This window comes from Impatiens glandulifera, chromosome 4 (genome assembly GCF_907164915.1).
Source record: "Impatiens glandulifera chromosome 4, dImpGla2.1, whole genome shotgun sequence".
Classification (NCBI taxonomy): Eukaryota; Viridiplantae; Streptophyta; class Magnoliopsida; order Ericales; family Balsaminaceae; genus Impatiens; species Impatiens glandulifera.
This window is the reverse complement of record NC_061865.1, coordinates 47,295,120-47,319,630: the sequence shown is the minus strand read 5'-3', so window position 1 is coordinate 47,319,630 and position 24,511 is coordinate 47,295,120. Positions and strand designations below refer to the sequence as shown.

Below are 24,511 nucleotides of genomic sequence, written 5' to 3'. Positions count from 1 at the left end.
TATACCATTTAAAAAATACATATATCTTATTTTGGAGGCAGCAATGAATTTGGGATGTCATAAGTAAAAAAAAAAAATGTCGAAACCAAATTCAACCATGGTTATAATAATTTCGCGCAATTTCAAATTAGATTAGACTTCTTAGGTTGAATATAGTTTGATCTAAAACGTTTTTATTAATTAAATATGTCTCCCCCATTCGTTCTGCCCGCTCCAATCTAATAAGTTTTCCAGGTCAAAAAACATTGGACTTTTATCTTCTGAAACCAACACTTTTGAGGTTACTCGGGACTTATTCTATAGGCTCTTCTTTAGGGTGAATTTTCTCCAATCTCTAAATTATGGAATCAACTCAGTCATCATTAAATGCTACATATCTTGATCATAACGTCATTTTAGGAAGTTCCAAGATCCGGAATGGGCATCGAGTCATGATAAACCCCAATTTGGTGCTTCCTCTTTACCAATAATCCTTACCCTCTCAAGTAGCTCTAAAAAAATATGATTCCATGTAATAAAATTTTGATAATCAGTAACACTCTAAAAAATAATCGCAAAAATCTAAACCTTTATCGACACATCCATAAGGTTGTCAGTTACCCTTCCAATATCTTTAAAAACTTGTAAAACACTTTATTTGTAAATTAATTATTTTTTTCAAAACGGGGATGTAGCTCAGATGGTAGAGCGCTCGCTTAGCATGCGAGAGGTACGGGGATCGATACCCCGCATCTCCAATTTTGTTTTGTAAACTTTTGTTATATTTTTCTTAGATTCAAATGAAAAAACCAAAAGAAATCCTAGTGTGGGTCTATTTTGTCTTCCATTCCTTCCTCCAATCATATTTGACATAAATCACAACTTTACAAAAACAGAATCAAATCTCCTCCATAGCCACTCTTCTAAAAAAAATTGTATCAAAAACTTCAAGATATCAATTGTTAAATACATCACCAATCCTTTCATTTAACAAAATACATCATGCATAAATCTTGTTTAACAACTCTACCTTCCCCTTCTAATAAAAATCGATTGTCTCATAAGTTGAGTTATATTAGTTTTGATATCTTTAAATTTAAGTTTCTAAGTTCACTAGTTCATCAAGTAACAAAGTCTTATTTAAGACATTAGAGGTTTAATATTCGATTATCACTAAGAAACATTTTATTCACTCTAAAAAAAAAAAAAAAATCCCAATAGTGTACCATTTCTTCAGTGTTCTCTATATTCTCATTTGAAATAACTCCTCTTATTCTTTTTTTTTCTTTTTATTTCAAGAAAAATAATGTATCAAAGACAACAAAAATGGGTCTCATCAAAAACCCACTCTCATTTCTTTGAAACCTCACATTTAATCCTTTCAATTTATTTGAAACATAATTTTCCATATCAAAACATAAAGAGAGTAAATATTGGATCCATTTATATATCACGTCTTGAACTTTTGAAGAAAGAGTAGGTAAGTATATGTAATATACAATTAATTAAGCCTCATTAACGGTTGAACAACTTTGGATCGGGTGTTTTGGCGTGCTATAATTATTAGGATGGGAAGGGAAACTTCATTTGTGGGCCCGGAATCTTGTTTTAGTTATTAGGCTTCATCATGTAAGGTCATGGCAATTATCAACCAATAAAGAACTAAAGTTTAAGTTAGGATATTAACTTTAAGAGATGTTCAATTATCAATCCATTCAATCCATGCTTCAAATCTCAACTCAAAAATGTCTATTATATTAGGGGTGATTAATGATTATTAAGGTTGGGTTCACTTTGCGGGTTGATATACTAACCTAACCTGAACCGGACTTGTTTAGTAATTCAGGTCAAAATCTCAAATCTGAACATAATTTATTCACTCGTAATCGAACACAACCCAATTAACCCGATTATCTGACTCAACTCGAATTCAATCCGAATTAACTCGATATAATTAATATCATATCTTTATGTCGGATTAAAATGACATCAACACAAATAAAAATAACATAAAAAAAATCACACAAAATTTAATAAAAGAAAATTATAAAAAGGTTGGCAGGTCTACTTTGGGTCGACCCGATTTTGACATGTTTATTAATCCGGTTAAACAAGTTAATTTGATTTCGATCCGGACCTAAAAATATATGACCCTAACTTAATTTTTTCGTGTTTGATTTGAGTCGTGTTTTTGTGTTGAGTCCGAAATTGATTGGCCTGTGTTATATCATTTCATTAAATATTTAATTAAGATCACCTACTCACATCTCCTTGAAAATTTCATCTCATAACTTTCTCTACAACAAATTTTATTCATCCAATAAAATCGTTTAGCAAAACGATAAACTTTATAAACACAATAAACGAGCCATAAAATTCATTTGTCATCTCTCAATTCCAAACAAGAATGAACTAATACTTCAAAATTGAGGAAATAAATAAAATAAAATGTTCTATGCAAACAATCCCAAGAGTCTAGTGAGTTCTTAACTTCTTGAGTAGAGTACATAACGGTCAATTATGGACATAGATCACACCACCATAAGAAAAATGAAATTCAATATGATCTTAAAAAAATTCACTTTTAATGAGTCAAGATACTCATAATGTTTTCAAAAACCCATAAAGAATTTACATATACCTCACTTCCTATTCAACATACTCAACAAATATTTGGTCAAAAAGACACTAGTGGTAAAATTTGAGATGAACATTGTATTACTAATAATGTCATAAAATGTTTAAAATAGTAGATCAAATATGATCAAATATCACAAACTCGATTTTCATTTAGAATGTCCTAAGTTAAAGTGGATGTCTGTGAGGGTCGGGCTAACTTCCTATCGCACTAGATTAAACCCGGGTAGAAAAAGAGGTCCAATTGAATAGTTATAAAGTTTGATAGTGTATTATTTTATATAGCAAAACTTTAGGTTAAAAATATGGTTTTGATGTGTTAATTGAATAAGAGAGAGATGGAAGTAAGAGGAGTAAATTGAGCCAACATTTGGTTAGTAGTCCGTTTATCTACTTCCCAACCATACCCAATTGGCCATTGCCATTAATTTTCCAATTCCCCCATTTCCTTTCTCTCTCTCTCTCTATCTCTCAATATAAAATCCTCTATAGATCTAGCTTCATCAGATCACTCGCTTGATCCATCTTTCATCCGTACAGATGAAGATAACCGTCGTTACTCGGAGCGGTAAAGAACTCATCAAGGGTGGCCTTGAACTCGATGATTCGGTACGCTTCTTTTCGCATTCTCAACTACCCTTTCTTCATTTTGTCACTCTCTGTCTTTGATTCACTTGCTTCCTCATATTTCACAGGCTACTGTTGCTGATCTGCAGGATGCAATTTACCGTCGAAGTAAGCATGCCAACTGTTTGATTTTATGTTGCATTAGTTTTTTTGTCTTAAAGGTTGAATCTTGATGTTTCATGGAACTCATAGAATGCTGGGATGATTAAGCAAATTATTAGTGTCTTTCATTTGCTGAATTTGTGGATTCCTGACTGGGGTTTAGGAATTTAGGGCTAATTCATACTTTTTGAATGGAACTCAGTTGGAACCGGTAGTTTTTCTCTCTTAAAAGATGAATCTTGATGTTAAATTTCCGTGTTTATTGTTGAATAATTGGGAACTCATAGAATGTTGGGATGATTAAGCACATTATTAGTGTTTTTCATATTCAGAATTTGTTGATTCCTTACTGGCCTTTAGGAAAAGCATTTCTTATAATCAGTTTAGGGCTAATTCATACTTTTACCCATAGTCATTTACTACACATAAGGGACATCGTTTCAAAAATCTTCAGAAATTGAAATAGATAGCTTTTTAAATAAGGATTATGACAGTTACACAATTACATGCCCATAAAAAGAGAATAATAGAGAAATAGGAGGATTGTGAAGAATTTGGAAGAGATAGTTGTCTGAAGGGTTCAATTCTTTCCTTGAGCATTTTAACTAGTCTTGCCATGGTTTCTTTCTTTTGTTGATTCAAATTGAATGAAAAACCACAATTGTTTTGAGGAGTGAACAACACTAAAATCATTCTCACGATTCACAAAGATAGCCCATTTTATATGTTTAATCTAATTATTTGTTTTGTTTCAAATCATCAGCCAAAAAATACTATCCTTCCCGACAGCGACTGACACTCCCCCTTGCAGCGGGGTTAAAGGAGAAACCGATTGTTCTTCAAAACAAAAAAAGTCTGAAGGAATACACTAAAGAAGGACAGTCAGATGAGCTAACAGTTGTCTTCAAAGACTTGGGCACACAAATTTCTTATCAAATACTTTTCTTTTGGGAATATTTAGGTCCTCTGTTAATCTATCCCATCTTTTACTTCTTCAACGTTTACCAATACTTGGGTTACAAAGGAAATCGAGTTATTCAACCAGTACAAACATACGCAATGTACTATTGGTGCTTCCACTACTCCAAACGCATAATGGAAACCTTCTTTATCCATCGTTTCAGCCACGCAACATCACCACTCTCCAATGTATTCCGAAACTGTGCTTATTACTGGTCTTTCGGTGCTTACATTGCTTATTACGTAAACCACCCACTTTATACACCTGTAAGTGATCTCCAAATGAAGATAGGTTTCTCTTTTGGAATAGTTTGTCAGTTGGCCAACTTATATTGCCATATCTTGCTGAGGAATCTCCGTGGCCCTGGAGGGAGTGGCGGTTATCAAATTCCGAGTGGGTTTTTGTTTAATATTGTGACTTGTGCCAATTACACTACCGAAATTTATCAGTGGATTGGGTTTAATATTGCGACACAGACTATTGCTGGATATGTTTTTGTTGCTGTGGCTGCTTCGATTATGACTAATTGGGCTCTTGCTAAGCACCGACGTTTGAGGAGGGTAAGAAGAGTTTTCTAAAATCGTCGTTAATTCAGTAGTTTGATTGTTATTTGCTGAAATTGACTTGTTTTTTTGGCAGTTATTTGATGGGAAAGATGGGCGGCCAAAGTATCCACGACGTTGGGTCATCCTACCGCCTTTCCTGTAGGCGTCGCGCGATAATATTATATTTGGTTCTTATTTTTTGGGTTATTATTATTATTGTAACACTTCAATGCAGTGACATCTCAATGAGACCTCTTATGATATGGTATTAGTACTTGTGAAAGTTTGATTAGTTAAAATTGTTGCTGCTGATAAATGGATCATTCTTATGCATTGACTGATTATTTGTGTCATTGAGATTCTTTAGGGTTTGTAGTATTTCATAATAGTTATGATGCTGGAAAGAATCTGATTGTGTGGATGTGGCAGCACTTTCATGACTTTATATCTTCATAATTTAATCTCAAATGAATTTAAATAAAGCTAAATATTAAATACAGAATATAAGATTGAAAAATAAATATTGAATAAATTAAATTAAAATATATAAAAGAAGGTTTTTAAAATTTGAGTTGATTTTTAAAATTTTAATTGATTTAGGTAAACTATTAAATTATTAAAATAAAAAAATGTGAATTTATATTTATAAATTAAAAAATATATATTTTTAAATGAATTAATGTAATTAATTTTGTAAATATAATTTTTTATTGTGTCATGTATTTATTATTATTAATTAATTATATATTGTTTTTATTTATAGTAATGTAATTAAATTGATTAAAGATCTCTTTGAACATTGTTATATAAAATTATGTTATTTACCAACATATTAAATAAAATAATGAATATTAATTATGGTTAAATAATTAAGTAATAATATATCTAACAAAAAGTTGATATGGCCGAGTTGGTCTAAGGCGCCAGATTAAGGTTCTGGTCCGAAAGGGCGTGGGTTCAAATCCCACTGTCAACATGTATTTTTGTTATTTTTTTCACTAGTTGTTGCATGTAAATTTTGAATTTATATGAATCTTGTGCTGTTATTACATAATCTTATTTTTCAACTACTTGTTGCAATGTAAACCTTGAATTTATATGAATCTTGTGGTGTGATTCCATTGATATCCAGTTCATAGATTTGTTTGCAGATTTTTCAATGTCTACAATTTATGAAAATTAAGACTCAAATGATTCCATCCACAAAATCTTGTCCGGAATTGATGAGACTTCAATAAGATTGTTTGCATTGGGCTGATATAAACCTAGAGATTTTGAAGGGTTTTATAACTCCGGAGTTGTAGGTATTTGTTTTTAAGAAGAGAATGCGAAAAAGTAGATTAATAAATGCTCCTAGATATTAAAAAAACATGTATTTGGTTTTAAGAAAAGTTAACCCATTGTGTTTTATAATCATGTCTTACTTTGCAGTAAATGACAATCTTTTCAAACAATTTCAATTTGGCCATGAAACTTATGGTCTTTTGCACACCCAAGTCTCATTTATACTTCATTTATTTTGGGTTTACAAATAGAATCTTAAGACTTGTAGTAAAAATGATTATTGGCCACAAAATCCCATCAAAAGTCTCTACAAATTGAATCAATTTTTTTATCATCCACTCTCGGTAGAAAAACGTTAATAGATATGAGGAGTAATGCGTTATACCTTGAAGTAAAATTATGTATAAATTTTGAACATAAAAGATAAAAAAATTATATTGAGATGAGTAGTGAGGAATTAATAGAGGGAGATAGAACTTAACTGGAAGATGAATACAATGGGGATGAGAGAGAATAAGAATTAACCGAAAAGTTTAACAAATTGATCAATAGTTTTCCTTCCTGTTTTGTTGATATTTGAGTGCTTAGCCTTAACTGTTTTTCTTGCCAGAATTAGTTCTTGTCCCCCAACTGTTTCTACTTTATTCGGTTACTAATAATTGTTGCCGTACTTTCCATCTTTATTCAATTAACTACTAGTAACTATAACATCCACCTTAGTGCATTCGCCCTAATATCATTTCCCCGTGTATCGTTACTCTCTCCTTCAATTCGTTCGTCCGCGAACAACAATAATAGAAGATTTAGTTGAAACTCCAAAACATCATGTGGCTCTCCAAACCATATGAATTGTCGGAATCTCTTCCTTAGACTATCGTTAGGTTACTCAAACCATAGGAAGTATCTGCAACTCATCAACAACTTATGACCAAAACTTCTTTGAATACAAATTTTATTATTGGGTGGTTCTTCAAACCACAAAAAGTATCGCACTTCTTGCCTTGAATCAAGAAATGATTGAAATATAGGGTCGTTGGCCAAGATTTGGTCATCGAGACTTTCAAATGCATCATCTGTCAAAGCAAATTGAGCTATGCCTCTATCAACTTGATCACAATCGTATGTATCAACATATGTCAATTGCAGTTCCTTTTCGTTAATCACTGTTAGTTCCATCTCGTTTCTCAAAACTAATTTTGGGATTTGTAAGAAAATAACTGACAATTTTGCAGTACTGCATATCTCTTCTCCAAACCCAAAATTATCGCATTTTGTCTCGTATACCTCTTGAGTCTCCACTTTTACTTTATTCACTGGTTTGTTGGGTCACTTGAAGAACTGGACTTGAGTTCTTTAATTCGTCAAAATAGTTTCAATGTTTTTTCTCTAAAACATTCGTTGATTGTTGAAGTGTTTCGCCCTTAACATTTTCCTTTAATAGCATAATCACCTTCTGCATTGCGGTCAACGTTTCTTCCATTCGGTCTAGTCGTTTATCATTTCGATCTAATCTTTTATCATTTTCTTTGAACTTCAAAGACATCTCTTTTAGCTCGTTTTTCGTTCCGAGTTCCGTCATTTCCGACTAATTGAGTTCTTGGGTAGCTTGCACTTCAAAAATAGACCCTCTCTTTCCTTAAGAAATATTTAGTTAGACAAAAAGTATATCCAAACAGTCAATAACCAAAACTGATGGGGATATGCAGTTTTAACTATATGCTATCCACCTTCCCTGTCCTCAGACGAGCGCCGACTCTCTGGTGTCTGTGTCAATCGAGACTAAATCAGAAAACAGAAAACAGAAATGATGTTGGTGATCGCTAGGTTTAACAAAGGCTGATTACAATCACATAAGTGATCGCAATCGATCGTGTGAATATTGCGAACTCAGATCCGCGATCACGTCAAAAGAATATACAGGTCTGCGATGATCTTCATCCTCTTCAACACTTCTTCTTCTTGAGTGAATTGATTAGGATTTTTGTGAACTGTTTCTAAGCATTGACACTTCTTCTATTCTTCTTCTTCTATTTTTCTTCTTCTTGAGTGATTTGATTAGGATTCTTGTGAACTGTTTCTAAGCAACGATTACATGGTAATTTTAGACAAATGACTCAAATACAAATCTTCTTTAGTTATAAATCTCAATTTGTAAACACTATTTTGCCAAGAACGAACTTTGATACTACTGTTATACATTGCAATAGAATTATGTATAAATCTTGAACATATAAGTTAAAATAATTTATATTGAAATGAGTAGTAAAGAACTAATGAAAGGAGATAAAACCTAAATGTTAGGTGAATAAAATGGGGATAAGAGAATAAAAATTAATCAAAAAGTTTAACAAATTGATCAATAATTTTCCTTCCTCATGTTTAACTGATATTTGAGTGCTTAGCTTTAACTGTTTCTGCTTTATTCAGTTACTAATAACTAATAACTGTTGTCGTACTTTCCGTCTTTATTCAATTAACTACTAGTAATTGTAACATCCACCTTAATGCATTAGCCCTAATATTATTTCCCGTGTATCATAAAGTTTTCCAATTTTGAGTTTCTATTGCATTCAATTGATGAAAAAGTCTTAATCTTAATCAGGGGTATTTACCTAATTTTTCATCATTTTTTAAGGTTTGAGAAAGATGTAGCATATATGAGACCTCTGATATACATGTTTCTTTTACAAGATTATCTGGGTTTTTTCTTTATTGAATGTCATTTTGTCTCTTGAAAATGCCAACCCAACTTACACCACGTTGAAACTAAATAGTGGCAGCGGCTTTCAAGTGTAACTTTGTGAAAAGAATTTGTAAACTGAGTTTGTGACTACTATGAGCTAACAAGTTTGCTATGCTTCAGCCTCATGCCAAATCTGAAACTGTTCTTGTTAAATAATTGGGTGATTGTTTCATTGCAAAACACACTTCACATGCATCCCAACTTGATGTCCTTCTAAAAATCCTAAGGGGAAGTTTTGGATTAGTGAAATTAGAATTGTAAAATTTTAATTACACGAGAATTAGTATTGAATTATAATTAAATTTAAAAAAATTATAAAATTGTAATTTAATCTTAATTTTTATATTTAAAAAAAAATATAATAAAATAATTTTAAAATATATATTATCTCTTTTATTAAAATATTACTTTAACAAAACCAATTAACAAAATAGAGTGGTAAGGGATTTTTATGTTTCAATTTTTATTAGAAAATATTGGTTCAAAATGTTAGTTTTATAGATTACAAAAATATCAATTCAATATTTTTAACTCTCTAAATTAAAAAAACAAAATATCAGTTAAACATGTTAAAATTAATTAACTAAATTAAAATTAAAAAACATCCATCAATATTTTAACATTTAAATTCAAACAAATAATTACCGATTAAAAGTGAAAGCGATTAATAATCGTGTTTTAAATGATAAAATAATAAAATATTTTGTTTTAAAAACATAAAAAAAATTGAAATTATAATTCCAAACTAAAAAAAAAGGAGTAAAATTGAGAACTATAAAATTACACTATCGTAAACAACTTGATAACATAACGGGTTTGTAGGACATCAAGTTGGTGATGAATGTGAAAGTTTGTTTTGCAATGAAACAACCCAATTGGTACCCTATCTGAATTCATTATCATTGTGAACAACTTGAAAACATAACTTTTTTGTTATGTGGTATTTAAATCGATTAGAGTGTGTTAATAATCCCAGAATTTACTCTCTTGGCGGAATTCTTCTTTTTTCTATAGTGCTAGGTAATTTTCCTTCTCCCTAAGACTAATAATGCTTTGTGAATCATCTTAAATCCTCAAATAGTAGGATCCAACATTATTAGCCATTCAATAACAATTCAGAAAGAAAAAATAAATAAACACGAACCCGACAATCAGACAAATAATTTTGTTTTTCAGAAAGAAAAAATAAATAAATAGTCAACACCACCACAGGGAATCAATCCCTCGGGTCGCAGACAAACTTGAACAGAAAATTAGAAAAACAAGGTCAAGTAAAGTACTATCAAAATCAGTCATTATAGAAGAGGCTAAAAGCCAGCAGCAGATAATTATAGTTCATACTATATGTCAGTAGAGAAAAAACAATCCTTTTTTCAACTACTACTAATTCAATCACTGGTTTTGTACTCCCATTAGTAACATACCACAATTAACCAAATATATTGATAACAAAAGCAAGAATTTGGATGTTAACCTCTGATTGCAGATCAAGAACCTACCTGGTGGATCAAAAGATATCATTTTTCTTCCGTTTTGGTACTTAATCTGTGTGAGAGTAACAAACGGAATCTAACTGTGTGTTATAAATGAAAACTCAAGAAGAAATCTTCCACATGCCGGTCCTGTACCCTACTGACATCAATACAATCTCCCAGAGCATGTTGGGTATGCTCAGTAGGTTCACCTTTGACCCAGGAATCTCTGTCCAGTTCACAGATATCTCTAACATAGGGATACCAAACCACTTGCACAAATATACTAACTCCACATCAAAGCACCACCTAACTCCCCCATGAAAAGAATAGAAAATCAAGTAAATTAGTAGAAAGAAGATAAAGGGTCAAATTGAGTAGCTATAATAATATTATCCCCAATTGAAAGCACTTGATTTTTGTCAATATATCTCATCTGAGTGTGGAATGAGATCATATTTTGAAAACATAACTTAGTCAGACAAAAGGAATGTGAAAATTCTATATAATTGTTTACAGGTCGGAAAACTGGCATTTTCCAGGCCTATTCACTATCAACAGGGAGCACGATGGAGAGGAACAACCATCAGTTGTAGTTTTACCTTTTCAATCGTATATTTATGAACAGCTTCCTGGCAGCAGCTCTAGTAAACATCTTGAAACCACACTGAGAAATAGATGCATAGAAAAAGAAGATCAGACTTAAAGAATAGCATACCCAACAACCAAGTAGGAAAGAATAGCCTATATGGAAACTTTTGTTTTGTCGGGATCTCTGTCACAATCACATTGAAAAATTGCCAAAGTTAAAATCAAAAGTGTTTACTTTAGTTGGTATAAGATTTGTTCTTGATCATGATTCAATTTTATCTTTTGGATTATGATCCAAATTATAGTATACCTTTTGTTGATTTGTTTGCTATACATATTAGATCACATTCCAAATTATAATGTTTTGTTTTATTTGGTATAGCTCTGAATCATGAAACAAATATTTTTTATATCATTGTGGTTTTTGTCAAACATAACAAAAAAAATTTGGATCATGATTGACATGAAAAATGGTATTCCAAAACAGCCCAATATATATCATGGAGCAGATTATATATAACCTGTGTGTCTCGAATTCCAGGTCCAGCAGCCAAGAGGACCACCATGTGGAAACCCTTCATAAGGATATTACGATACCATTTCCTCTGCAACATTTCAAGAAACAGATGCAGTGTGAAAGTGTGCAACAATACATTCCATCAATGTTGTAAACTTTTTCGTATTCCAATGCTTTAAGTCACATACATATTGTTCATATCAACCGTTTTCGATCACAATATCTAAACATGGTCATAGAGAATGACTCCAAGAACAATATCCTTTAATATCCATGGACAAGTATTTCCTAAACTAAACTTGCTGAGGTACATCTAAATTGAGGAATTTCCTTTAGATCCAAGACAATTCAAATTCAAATAATAGATCTAACAAAAGCCAAAATTTGTTTTGATTATAATTAGCAACCGTTCCTCTCTCATTAGAAACATGATATATGCATGGAAAATCACAGGGTGGAAAATCACAATTTGTTGCAAATTATAGTCATTGCATAAAAAAACAGTATAAGAAGCCACTGTCACAAGCATAAAAGGCTTCTATGGCTTCCCAAAAAAATAGATTGGCTACTTAACTAGTTCGTGGCAGTGACAATGTCACAAGTAGTAGCCAGATACTGATCCAACAACAAAGAGATAACAAGAGTTCTTGCCCAATTAAAATATAGAAAACCAAGGCCTTGTTTGACAATATCCCATTATAAATCAAATAAACTAAAATACTAAAATATCCTTCAACTTTTATAACATTTTAAAATAATAAATACAAAGGATATTTTAGTTGTTTAACCCATATAACCTCAAATAATCTACTTTTTCATCGAGCAAGTTCTTTCTTTTAAAAAAAAACTACAACAAACAAACTCCAACTGGGAAGCATCTGTCAGCAGGGATAAGAACATCTCTAACCAGGAAAACTAAGAAAAGTGGCACAAAAATTGAAATTAGTGAGAGAAAGAGAACATACAGAAGCTAAAGCTTTCTCCTCAAGGTGAGCACGAGAACCAAATGCAACAATTGGGACATCTGAAATTCTTACGCTTGAATCTTCTCCAAGTTCCTTTTTGGCAACTGCATGAATCTGATATGCAAAAATCAGGTTTTCTATGGCTTTACTATTTCTTCAGCCTAAATAACAAAAAAGCTACACCCTTATAAAACAAATTCAAGAAAATGAACAGAAAGGGAAGATAAAGTTAACCTGATTCTCAAGCTTCTCAAGGTCTGTAAGTTTAGTTGCTCCATCAGCATCTAGCATCAGAAGAAGTTCACCCCGTGAATGAAGCATTCCCTGTTTTTACAATGCTTTCGCCCAGTAAAGAGCTCAATCAATTGAAGTTGCAGCTAAAAGATAATCTAGGAACACGACAAAGAAGACCAAGAGATCTTCCCAAATGAATGCTATAGATTGTACTCACTTTTCTGATCGCTTCTCCCTTGCCACAATTTTTTCCAAGAAGGATAACTCTTACATTATCCACCTTGTACTTTCTCACAAACTCAAAGGATACTCTCTTTGTCTCATCGCGACTTCCATCATCCACAATCACAACCTAAATCACCATGGATTCCACAACCGCATTGATAAAAATCAAACAAAGTGTTCAGAAAAAAACATTAATCCACACTGTTGCCTTTTTATAGATTTGTACTACTCTTGATTCTTGAATGATGAAATGCAGAAACATATCATTCATATAGAACACAAGGAAAACTTAAAGGGACCACAACATTTTAAAAGGATTTTTGAATTGTATAAACAAACTTTTATATATACAAAAAGGCAATGCCTTTTCCCAAAAAGTTGTACAAACTCCCTCCACTCCCTCAAATCATATTTTACCATTTTGAACATAATATGACGTCATTTTCATGAAACAATAATAAAGAATTTCCTCAATGATTGCAAGGAATGGAGAAACATGATTCATATAAGCAAAACCAATTAAAAGGGTAAATGCTAAGTTTAGTTGAATATAATCAATTTTTACCAAACAGAATAAACTCATTATAATAAGAGATAACTCCTCAGAAGACACAAAGAAGACATGCCATGAGGTGATTCTAATTTGTACAAGTCAATAGGAGAATATTTACAGATATATGTTAACATGTATATATATTGCAAGTCAGTACACACCTAAACACAAGGCAATTAGTTGTATTTCTCTTCCAATAGAAAAGTTAAAAAGAAAGAGGTGACAAGTGAAGATGATTGAACCAAACCATCATGAGTTTGCATTTTGTTCTCAGTAAGACAGTAAGTCTTATGTCACATTTCATTCAAAATAAAGATACAGTACTTTTTCTACTTAGCTGGTTTGTAATAAATTTGAGTTAATCAATTAACTCAATTAAGTATAGAATTTGAAGTCAAATTAATTTTACTTAACATTGAATACTTAATTTTCTGAAATATACCTGAATTTATATATGAAATTTATATTTTGTAATATCATATATTTATTCACTTCACTAATCCATTACTTGAGATCGAGTCTTCATATCCGGACCATTTTAGAAAACAAAAAAACTTATCTATAACTTGAGCTTTAGTGTCCAGTCTTTGGCACTTTATTTTATTTTATCAAACAAACTATTGGTGAAGCCAACTGGCTAACAATAATGAAAAGCTTCAACTTCTCGAACTTTAATGAGATCTTTTATACAAAGGAAATACATTTTGTAATTTATAGATAACAGTGGTAAGAAGGTAAGGTAAGAAGGGACATAAATCAGAACTATACCTCATATGAAAAAGACTGGTCCTTTGCAGTTCGTTTTTGAAGATAGCTACAATAAGAAATTAGAAAGGATATCATTACAAAGATATACAATGATATCCTAAAGGATATCATTAATGCTTATACCCAAAGGATAAAAATATGAACCAAATTAGTCATAATCTGCTGCAATGTGAATGCATCTCCCAGGGGACTAACTAAATAAGAGCAAGCATTAGAACAACAGGAACAACCGAGTCAAAATAAGTGGAAAATATATACACAAATAGTTTATGCCAGAATGAGCAAATAAAATTTAGCATATTATGTTCTCTCTACCAAGGGATTTAAACATTAAGCCTACACTGAAGAAATTAAATTTCTAGTTTCCACTATAGACAAAGATCAAGTCTTTGATATGGAGAGCTAACTCAGCAAAAAAGGGAAATGATCTCACATCAACAACCATTTTGGCATAACCAGATACAAAAAGTTTCTTGGTTACTTTATAAATAAAAAGAGGAGTATACTTTTGTCATACATGGCTAGATATTGTGTATACAGATGGCATATTATGAACATAATTGATCAAATACTCTATAAGAGTGAGCAAACCATCAAATCCATCGCAACAGGTGTTACAGTTACAAAACAAGCAATAATTTTTCACTTCAATTTATAACTTGTAATTAAAAAAAATTAAATGGACAAACACGTAAGATAACCTTCAATGATAATATAACTGGAAAATGAATCAAATGATAAAATCAACAAATATATTGATGCCCAAAGAGGACCTAAATTGATATTTTCTTGGACATTGTGATAAAACAAATAGAATTTGTTACTCCAGTTCACTTAAACTTACATCATCATTTCTTCTAATGCACTTGGAAGTCTATGTTCTTCATTGAATGCAGGAATTACTAAGGATAGATATTTCTCTGCTGGATCAAAGATGGAGGGACATGGTACCTGGGACAAATGTTTCATACAAATTTTATTAAGTTTGAGCTACTTGTAGAAATTAATTATCAATGGATTCTACCAATTATACGTAACAAACTAAATAATGCAGTTGGTGCTTTTAGAAGGATGCAAGTCAAGTAACTAGTAAATCATTCTTGGCAACTGGATATGTTGCATAAGCTGGAATACATTAATTTTCATGTATCATTATATGCCCTGTGAGGAAATGAACTGTTGCTACAACTCCACAAATGAAACTAAACCACGTTTCTTTCAAATGAAACCAATTTTTTTGAAAAGACAACCTTGTTTGATGAAAAAGTGAATTATATGGGGGTATTTGAGTTAAATAACTAAAATATACTTTGTATTTAATATTTCAAATGCTATTAAATAGAAGGTAGTTTAGTATTTTAGTTGATGATTTGAACGATGATGGAATAAGGGTTAACCCTTCATCAATCAAGGTCCCAATCTCCACAACTTACAAACTTAACTAGGAATCTCTTACACGTCCAAGATGAATCAGTATGCAATAAGACGATTTCTCTTGTGTATATAATATATACAAGTGACCCACTCAATAATAATACTTCTTTCTTCTCTTACAACACTCTTCAAAATGATAGTTTTGTCAACTTTGATGCAATATGCCCAAATATCATGTATCGTATTCAGTAGATCAAAGGAACATCCTTTGCATCCTATGATACATTACCAAATATTATGGCTGCCTTAACCCAGATAACTGTGAACATCAAATTTATTCTTTCTATGATCTATCCCGTAATTATCACATCTGTTGTCTAAGTAAACAGAAGGAGGAGGCAGTTACCTGTTTCAAAGAATTTGGATCTTCGAATATTGGATGAGCTTCGAGATGGCTGCAAAAATATCCAAATCAGTATACTTGTCATAGAATTTACAGAAAGAACGAGAATATGACACTAGTTTAGGGTTTACGAAGAGAGAGAAACATACCAATTGTTGGATCTTCTACAGAAAGCTTCGATTACAATCAAAATGCCTAATCCTAAAGTGAAAATCAAGCCTATGACACCGATGTACTCAAAGATCTGCCATGGCAATTCCATATTTTGATTCCGTTATTCGATTGACAAGGGATTGTTGAAAGGAAAGATCTTGAAAACGCCCAAGAAACTAGGTTAGCTCTGCCGCCAAATCTAGGCCGAAAGGAACCTCTTTGACTCAGGTAACTCGGCTAGGACGGCTTCGATAGAAGCTTTAGATGAGAATGCTCATTTTACTGATTATAATATTTTTTTTATATTTTTTTCACCTTTGATTTATTCTTATAAGCATTAGTTATTCTCAATAATTTTTAAGTTTTTTTATATTTATATATTTAATATTAAATATTTTTATGTATAATTATTTTTAATATACATAATAATCCCCAAATTCTCTCCTAAAATAATTACTAATTATATTTCCTTTTATAATTACTAATTTCTCTTTCTTAATTATTATTTTTATTATTTTATCTCTCATATATATTATTTTTATTATTAATTTTATATAAACTTATATTTAATATTACATATTTATTTATTTTTATATATAAATATTTATAATATATATAATAATACCATATAATATATATAATAAAATTTAATATGATATTAAACCTACCATCAAATTATAAATTTCTCTTTCCTATATATACATTTCTCTCTCATCTTTATAATAAATATTTTCTAATTAATTTCAGTTTTTATTTTTTCTTTCATTATATATATATATATATATATAAATTTTATAACTCCAATAATTAATTTATTTTATATTTTCTCTTTCCTCATTTATTTATTTATTTATTTATATATATATATATATATATTTTTTATATTTTCCTACAAATAATTTTTCTATTTTTTAATAAAGTAAAAAATTATACATATTATAATTTATTTAAAAATTAACATTTTAAAAATTAATATTAAACATTCTCTCTCCTAAAATCTATATATATATTATATTTTATCATTAATTTAATATAAATACCAATTTTTTCATATTATATCACCAAAAATAATTATATTTTTTAATAAAATAAAAAAATTTATATATATTTAAATTTATTTTAAAAATAAATATTTTAAAAAAACAAATAACAAAATAAATATTTTAAAAACAAATATCTCTCACCTAATATATATATATATATATTAATTTATATATATATATATATTAATTTATCTTCCTAATTATTTTTTTTATTATTTTCTCATTCATCTATATATAAATTTTGTATTTACAATAATTAATTTATATTTTATTTTCTCTCCCATTAATTATATATATATATATATAAATATAAATTAGTCTTCATATTTATTAAAAAAACATGCAAATTATATAGTTATAAAATAATATGAATATATAAGGATGCTTAATAAAAAAAAAAAATTATAAAAATTTAGGATAACATATACGCTTTCACCGTTTACATATTTCTTGATATCTTATAAAAGTTTCTCTCCTATCATAATTATCTCTTCATAATTATTAATTTATCTCTTCTACCATAATTATTAATTTATCTTTCCTAATTAATTTTAATTTTAATTTATTTATCTCTCATATAAATATTTTCTTCTTCTTTAATTTTATATAAATATATATTTTTTCATACAAATTATATAAAAATAAATATTATCTTATTAATAACTTTATATTTATATATTTAATATTTAATATTTATTTATTTTTATGTATAATTATTTTTAATATACATAATAATTTCCAAATTCTCTTTTAAAATAATTAAGAATTATATTTTCTTTCATAATTACTAATTTCTCTTTCTTAATTATTATATTTATTATTTTATCTCTCATATATATATATATTATTATTATTTATTAATTTTATATAAACTTATATTTAATATTACATATTTTTTATATATATAAATATTTATAATATACATAATAATACCATATAATATATGGGAAATGATTAGGTGAGAGAATTTTGTGAGAGAATTTGGTGAGAGACGTGACATAATCTTATTCGCTGAAAAAATCAAATAATTTCTCTCTTTACTCTTTTTCCACCCACTTTTACATTTTTCATGACAAATTATTCCTTCACCAAATTCTCTTATCAAATTCTCTCTTTATCACTCTCATAATATATATAATAACGGTTTAATATGATATTAAATTTATAATTAAATTACAAATTTCTCTTTCCTATATATACATTCCTCTCCCATCTTTATAATATATATTTTTTTAATTAATTTCAATTTTTATTTTCTTTTTCATCTTTTATATATATATATTTATATAAAAAATTTGTAATTTCAAGAATTAATTTATTTTTTATTTTCTTTTTTATTTATTTATTTTTTATATTGTCCTACAAATAATATTTATATATTTTAATAAAGAAAAAAATTATACATATTATAATTTATTTAAAAATAAATATTTTAAAAATTAATATTTCTCTCCTAAAATCTATATATATATATATATTATATTATATTATATTATATTATATTTTATCATTAATTTTAGAGGAGTGATAAAGAGAGGAAATTTGGTGAGAGAATGACTTGGCATGGAAAATGTAAAAATGAGAGGAAAGAGAGAAAAAAAAAAAAATTATTTGATTTTTTGAGTGAATAAGATTATACAAGTCATTCCCTCACCAAATTCCCCACCTAATCATTTCTCTTAATTTTATATAAATACCAATTTTTTCATATTGTATCACCAGAAAAATTATATTTTATAAAAATTATATTTATTTAAATTTATTTAAAAAATAAATATTTTAAAAACAAATAACATTTCTCCCACCTAATATATATATAAATTTAAATTCCTAATTAATTTTTTATTTATTATTTTCTCATTCATCTTATATGTATATATATATATATATATTCTCACAAAAAAAAATTATAGTTTTTTTTAATAAAATAAAAGATTATATATATTTTAATTTATTTTAAAAAATAAATATTTTAAAAATAAATAACATTTCTCTCACCTAATATTAATATTAATATATATATATATATATATTAACTTATCTTCCTAATTAATTTTTATTATTATTTTCTCATTCATCTGTATATAAATTTTGTATTTATAATAATTAATTTATATTTTATTTTCTCTCCCATTATATATATATATATATATATATATATATATATATATAAATTAGTCTTCATTTTATTAAAAAAAAAATTAAATTATATAGTTATAAAATAATATAAATATCTAATTATGTTTAATAAAACAAATTTAGGTAATCACAACTTATACGAGCGTACCATATTTCTTCATATCTATTTCTCTCTCCTATCATAATTACCTCTCCATAATTATTAATTTATCTCTTTTACCATAATTATTAATTTATCTTTCTTAATTAAATTTTATTTTAATTTATTTATCTCTAATATAAATATTTTTTTCTTTATTAATTTTATATAAATATATATTTCTTCATACAAATTATATAAAATAAATATTATCTTATTAATAACTTGATATTTATATATTTAATATTAAATATTTGTTTATTTTTATATATAATTATTTTTAATATACATAATAATCCCCAAATTCTTTCTTAAAATAGTTACTAATTATATTTCATTTTATAATTATTAATTTCTCTTTCTTAATTATTATTTTTATTATTTTATCTCTCATATATATATATATATATATTATTTTTATTTATTAATTTTATATGAACATATATTTAATATTACATATTTATTTATTTTTATATATAAATATTTATAATTTACATAGTAATACCATATAATATATATAACTAGCATGTATCCGTGTATTTGTTTATTTTTATGTATAATTATTTTTAATATACATAATAATCCCTAAATTCTCTCTTAAAACAATTACTAATTATATTTTATTTTATAATTATTAATTTATTTTTCGTAATTATTATTTTTATTATTTTATCTGTCATATATATATATATATTATTTTTATTTATTAATTTTATATAAACATCTTTAATATTATATATTTATTTATTTTTATATATAAATATTTATAATATACATAATAATACCATATAATATATATAATTAGCATGTATCACATGCATTTTCACGAGTAATAATATAAAAAATCGTGAAAAAAATATTACTGTAAAACTTTTATGGGCGGATCAACCCACAATCCGACCCAAGTATCAATTTACTCTCACATATATTCAAATTAACCACAGTTCTCGACCCGACAATCCGAACATTTTAAAAATTAAGCATCTTTATATATATATATTTATTAGTTAGTTAAAAAGTTGAACTTATATTGTTAAAATGTCACGCGTTTATCAAATTTGTTATTCAAAAAAGAAATGATTGACGATGTAGAAAATAAATTTTGGTAGGATGTAGAAGATATAATCCAAACTAATCATATTAGAACACTTTATCCTGAGATTAATGTTCTTGAATGACTAGTTTTCATTCATGATGTGTCTAATGAAGAATCAGTGGTTTCTGAGCCAAATTATGACATCAACAAGAATATACAAGTAGAATTCTCGACACATAATATGATGATTGTTGAAAACAAATCCCCCATTAAGGAGGTCCTTGAATTAGAGACTAAAGTGTGGTCCAATGTGCACAAAATTCCACCCCTCCTATGTACTTTTCACCCCAAGTCCTTCTTCATTGAAAAACTACTAACATTGTTAGCTGAAGAAGATAAATGATCTACCGCATGGTTATATGCAAGTAGGAAACCTCCTCAAAGACAATAAAGAGTTTTTCATATCAGATTTTATTAATGATTGAAAAATTATTTCTTAGAACATTTATGTGAAATGATGGTATGAAAAGAGGAATCATTAAGTCACTAATGGGAACCCCTTGGTTATGGTATATATATTTTAGTGAGAATAGAATTTGGAAGATTGATCAATGGATTATTAGGGATCTATGTAATTACGGTTGTGTGGTTAGGAGGCTCTTGATTCTATAGGGGCGTTAGGTGAAATTTGTATTGCATGGAATGAAGACATGTATGAGAATATTGATGTTAATTTGGGTAGATACTCGGTTCATGTTCAATTAAGAAATTAGGACGATAATTTTGTTTCTCGATGGTTAAGTTTTATGTCATTGTTAATGAAAGTTCTTATGGATTTTTCGAGAGATTCCGAGGGATCAGACATGGTGATCCACTCTCTCATTTTTTGTTCATCATTGTTATAGAAGCTCTCTAAAAATGATGGCTTTTGTAAAAACTCGGGACTCATTCGTGAAGTTAGTTGTGGGTCAAGAAGATATAATTTTTCCATATCACATTTGCTTTTCGCTAATGACATGCTCTGCATGGTTCAAGCTACCTACTTGAATTTTAAACACCTTCGGGATATTTTATGGTTATTCGGTGCATGTTTCGGTCTTTAAGTTGATTTTAATAAGTTATACATCTTTTTCTCAAATTTTGTTTCAAATAGAATAAGGATGAGGTTAGAAAATGTGGAGGAGTTCAAAATTGATGGTCTTTCGTCAACATATTTTGGTATGCCATTGAGTACTAAATTACGATCAAAGGTCTCTTGAGACTCGATTATTACTAAAATAGAATGTAAACTGTCTAGATGGAAAAGTAAAATAATTTTGAAAGGGAGTCGGCTAATTCTCATTAAGAGTGTGTTGTCATTTATGCCCACATATGTGATGTCTTTATTCATTCTCCCCAAGAGTGTGACAGTGAAAATTAAGAGAATAATGTGTAAATTTCTATGGGATCTTCTAACTCATTGTTTTTTCATCTAGTTAGTTGGGATAAAGTTAAATATTTTAAAGATTAAGGAGGTCTGAATATTTGAGATCTTATTTTCTTTAATGAGGCTCTTCTATCAAAATTGTGTAACAGATGTGCGACAGAGCCGAATAGTCTTTGGACATCTATAATCAGATGTAAGTATGATCATTATTGGTCTGGTTGGTTCAACAAAATGTTTAAATATCTAGCGGAGTGTAACATTTGGAAGAGAAATTATTCTATGTAGAAAAGTTTTAGTGAACAATCTAGATTCATTATGGGGGATGGTTCTTCAATTTGTTTTTGGGACGACATTAAGTGTAATATCAAAAGTCTAGCTACAGCATATCTTGAGGTTGCTTCCATATCTATATGTAGAAATTTCACAGTTAAGGACATGTTTGATCCTTAGTCTAGTGGTTTCGCTACCCAAATTTAATATAGAAGGAGATTAAATATTATGGAGACTTTGTCCCATAATAGAGTTTTACTTCTGGTAGGAAGAAAGCAAATGTCCCCGTCTGAACAAGATGTTATGCGTTGACAAGATATGTATAGTTTCCATGTGGGGCATTGTTATAAGTTGTTTTCTAAGATGATTACATATAATTTTTGTTGGGAGAAACTTTGAGAGTCAAAGATTCCATCCAAAATCTCGTTATTTGGTTGAAACATTATTCATGGTGAAATTTTTACAGATGATATGTGCATGAAAAATGGTTGTGTTATGGCTAGTCGTTGACGTATGTATCACGAAGAAGTTGAATTGACAACTCACGTACTTTTGCATTGTTGAGGGGTGTATAGTATTTGGAGTCTCTTGTAGAATATTACTAGGATTAATTGGGTGATGCCCAAGTCTTAAGATAGGTCCTGAAAAATTTGGATTGATGCGACTGATATGACCGAGCTGCATATTTGGGTTACTATTCAATTATTTTTTGGTGGGCTATCTGATTGGAGAGAAATCGTCCAACCTTTTCAATTATTATAGTCGTCCGATGCGTATCATTCATAGTGCTATTATTATCACTACGCTTTTTGAGATTCGTTTCGGAAAGCCAATAGAGTATGTCGAGGAGTTATTATTCTTCTCAAAGATTTACGAGTTCGATAACTTATTGAGTACTATTTTTTCTTATTTTTTTAAATGTTTTTTTTTTCTTTTTCATGTAATGCTTAAACTAATTTTCTTTTAATATATATGAACTTTTTTTTAATAAAAAAACTTTAGTTGATTGTTTTTTATTACACATTCTATATATAAATGATTTTGATGTTGAAATATAAATGGAAATGTTTGTGATTTTTGAACAAGTTGTTTAAAATATTTTTGTGATTTTTGAACAAGTTGTTTAAAATATTATTGGTTGAGTTTATATTCTACAACTTTTTTGCACTGAAGGCTTTGGAAGTGACTGTGGCCTTATCATAATTAAAATTCAAGTTAGCCACTCATTTTGCATATTGAGAGGTGAACATATATTTTAGAATAAATGTGACGCATTAATCATTGGCTACAATGTATTTAGCCTGATCTTTTGTGGCAGTTCTAAAACCCTCGACATGGAGAATCTAATGCCTAACTTAAAATTTTCTAATTTTCATGATAGTTGAAAGAAAAGGTATGGTCTAAGTGATATTAAAAAACATGCTCCTTAATTAAAATTATATTTTGAAAAGGGTCATTTATATTGATTTCAGAATGAGTGGATAATTATTGGATTTATGTAACGAGGAATGATAGAGGGAGGGAATTTGGTGAGGGAATTTGGTGAGGGAATGACGTGGCATCACCTTCATTAGTTGGAAAATGTAAAAGTGAGAGGAAAGAGAGAAAATAGAGAAATTATTTGATTTTTTCAGCGAATAAGATTATGCCACGTCATTCCCTCACCAAATTCTCTCACCAAATTCCCTTACCAAATTCTCTCACCTAATCATTTCTCTTATATAACAGATGAATGGTTTAAGGACTTGTTTTAAAATTCGGGTAAACTTTTGGAGACAATCTATCTAATAGGGTTTTAATAATTATTTTATATCTTGTTTCTCGGACATAATTTATTTATTTACTTTATTGTTAAGTTAACTATTAGAAGCTACGAAGTGGTTTCATTCTAAGTCAATGCTTAAAATGATCCCATTACAAGTTTCGTCTCATATGCATTGAACACAAATCCACTTTAAAGAAAGACTTTATTCACTTTAAACAAAGACTTACATAGCCACTTTAAATACTATATAGTATGTTCGTTTTGACTTCTCCTAAAAATAATACAACCAATTTTTTTGGGGGCAATTTTTATTTGGTTTAAATTAAGAAAAATTAGAATTACACCCAAAATAATAACACCAACTTTCATTCAGTTAGTTTTTTTAGTCAAATTTTAAAAGATAATAGTTTTGAATTTCTGTTTCAAGTAAAATATTTTATTAGATATGGTGGATGGTTAGATTTTAGAATTTATAATGGCAAAATACATAATAACTATTTGATTATATTTTTGAAGAGAAAAATTAAATTTATATAAGTTATTAAATTATTAATGTTTAG

The 24,511-nt window shown here is 28.5% G+C and overlaps 2 protein-coding genes and 2 non-coding genes across 4 annotated transcripts; 3 read left to right on the top strand and 1 right to left on the bottom strand.

Annotated features, from left to right (window-relative positions):
• Positions 1-664: 664 nt before the first annotated feature.
• Positions 665-737, top strand: TRNAA-AGC. The gene has a single exon. It is a non-coding gene; the product is annotated as a tRNA-Ala (tRNA).
• A 2,291-nt stretch (positions 738-3,028) lies between these two features.
• Positions 3,029-5,204, top strand: LOC124935933 (very-long-chain enoyl-CoA reductase). Its single transcript, XM_047476377.1, has 4 exons — positions 3,029-3,225; positions 3,312-3,351; positions 4,109-4,866; positions 4,946-5,204. The coding sequence occupies exons 1-4, from the start codon at positions 3,157-3,159 to the stop codon at positions 5,012-5,014; spliced, it is 936 nt and encodes a 311-aa protein (XP_047332333.1). The 5' UTR covers positions 3,029-3,156; the 3' UTR covers positions 5,015-5,204.
• Positions 5,205-5,746: 542 nt separating this feature from the next.
• On the top strand, positions 5,747-5,827 carry TRNAL-AAG. The gene has a single exon. It is a non-coding gene; the product is annotated as a tRNA-Leu (tRNA).
• Positions 5,828-10,029: 4,202 nt separating this feature from the next.
• On the bottom strand, positions 10,030-16,390 carry LOC124936686 (dolichyl-phosphate beta-glucosyltransferase). The gene is made up of 10 exons (XM_047477205.1): positions 16,130-16,390; positions 15,984-16,032; positions 15,048-15,154; positions 14,204-14,249; positions 12,875-13,009; positions 12,658-12,747; positions 12,424-12,537; positions 11,463-11,546; positions 10,953-11,017; positions 10,030-10,659 (listed from the first exon to the last, which is right to left on the bottom strand). Exons 1-10 carry the CDS (start codon positions 16,240-16,242, stop codon positions 10,473-10,475), a joined length of 990 nt encoding a protein of 329 aa, XP_047333161.1. The 5' UTR covers positions 16,243-16,390; the 3' UTR covers positions 10,030-10,472.
• Positions 16,391-24,511: the final 8,121 nt, after the last annotated feature.

Coding starts and splice junctions, on each gene's coding strand:
- LOC124935933 (XM_047476377.1), top strand. CDS start 3,157: ATGAAGATAACCGTCGTTACTCGGAGCGGTAAAGAACTCATCAAGGGT. Junction 3,226..3,311: donor GCCTTGAACTCGATGATTCG/GTACGCTTCTTT, acceptor CATATTTCACAG/GCTACTGTTGCTGATCTGCA. Junction 4,867..4,945: donor AGCACCGACGTTTGAGGAGG/GTAAGAAGAGTT, acceptor TTTTTTTGGCAG/TTATTTGATGGGAAAGATGG.
- LOC124936686 (XM_047477205.1), bottom strand. CDS start 16,242: ATGGAATTGCCATGGCAGATCTTTGAGTACATCGGTGTCATAGGCTTG. Junction 15,155..15,983: donor ATCCAAATTCTTTGAAACAG/GTAACTGCCTCC, acceptor CATTTGTCCCAG/GTACCATGTCCCTCCATCTT. Junction 12,748..12,874: donor AGGGAGAAGCGATCAGAAAA/GTGAGTACAATC, acceptor TTGTAAAAACAG/GGAATGCTTCATTCACGGGG.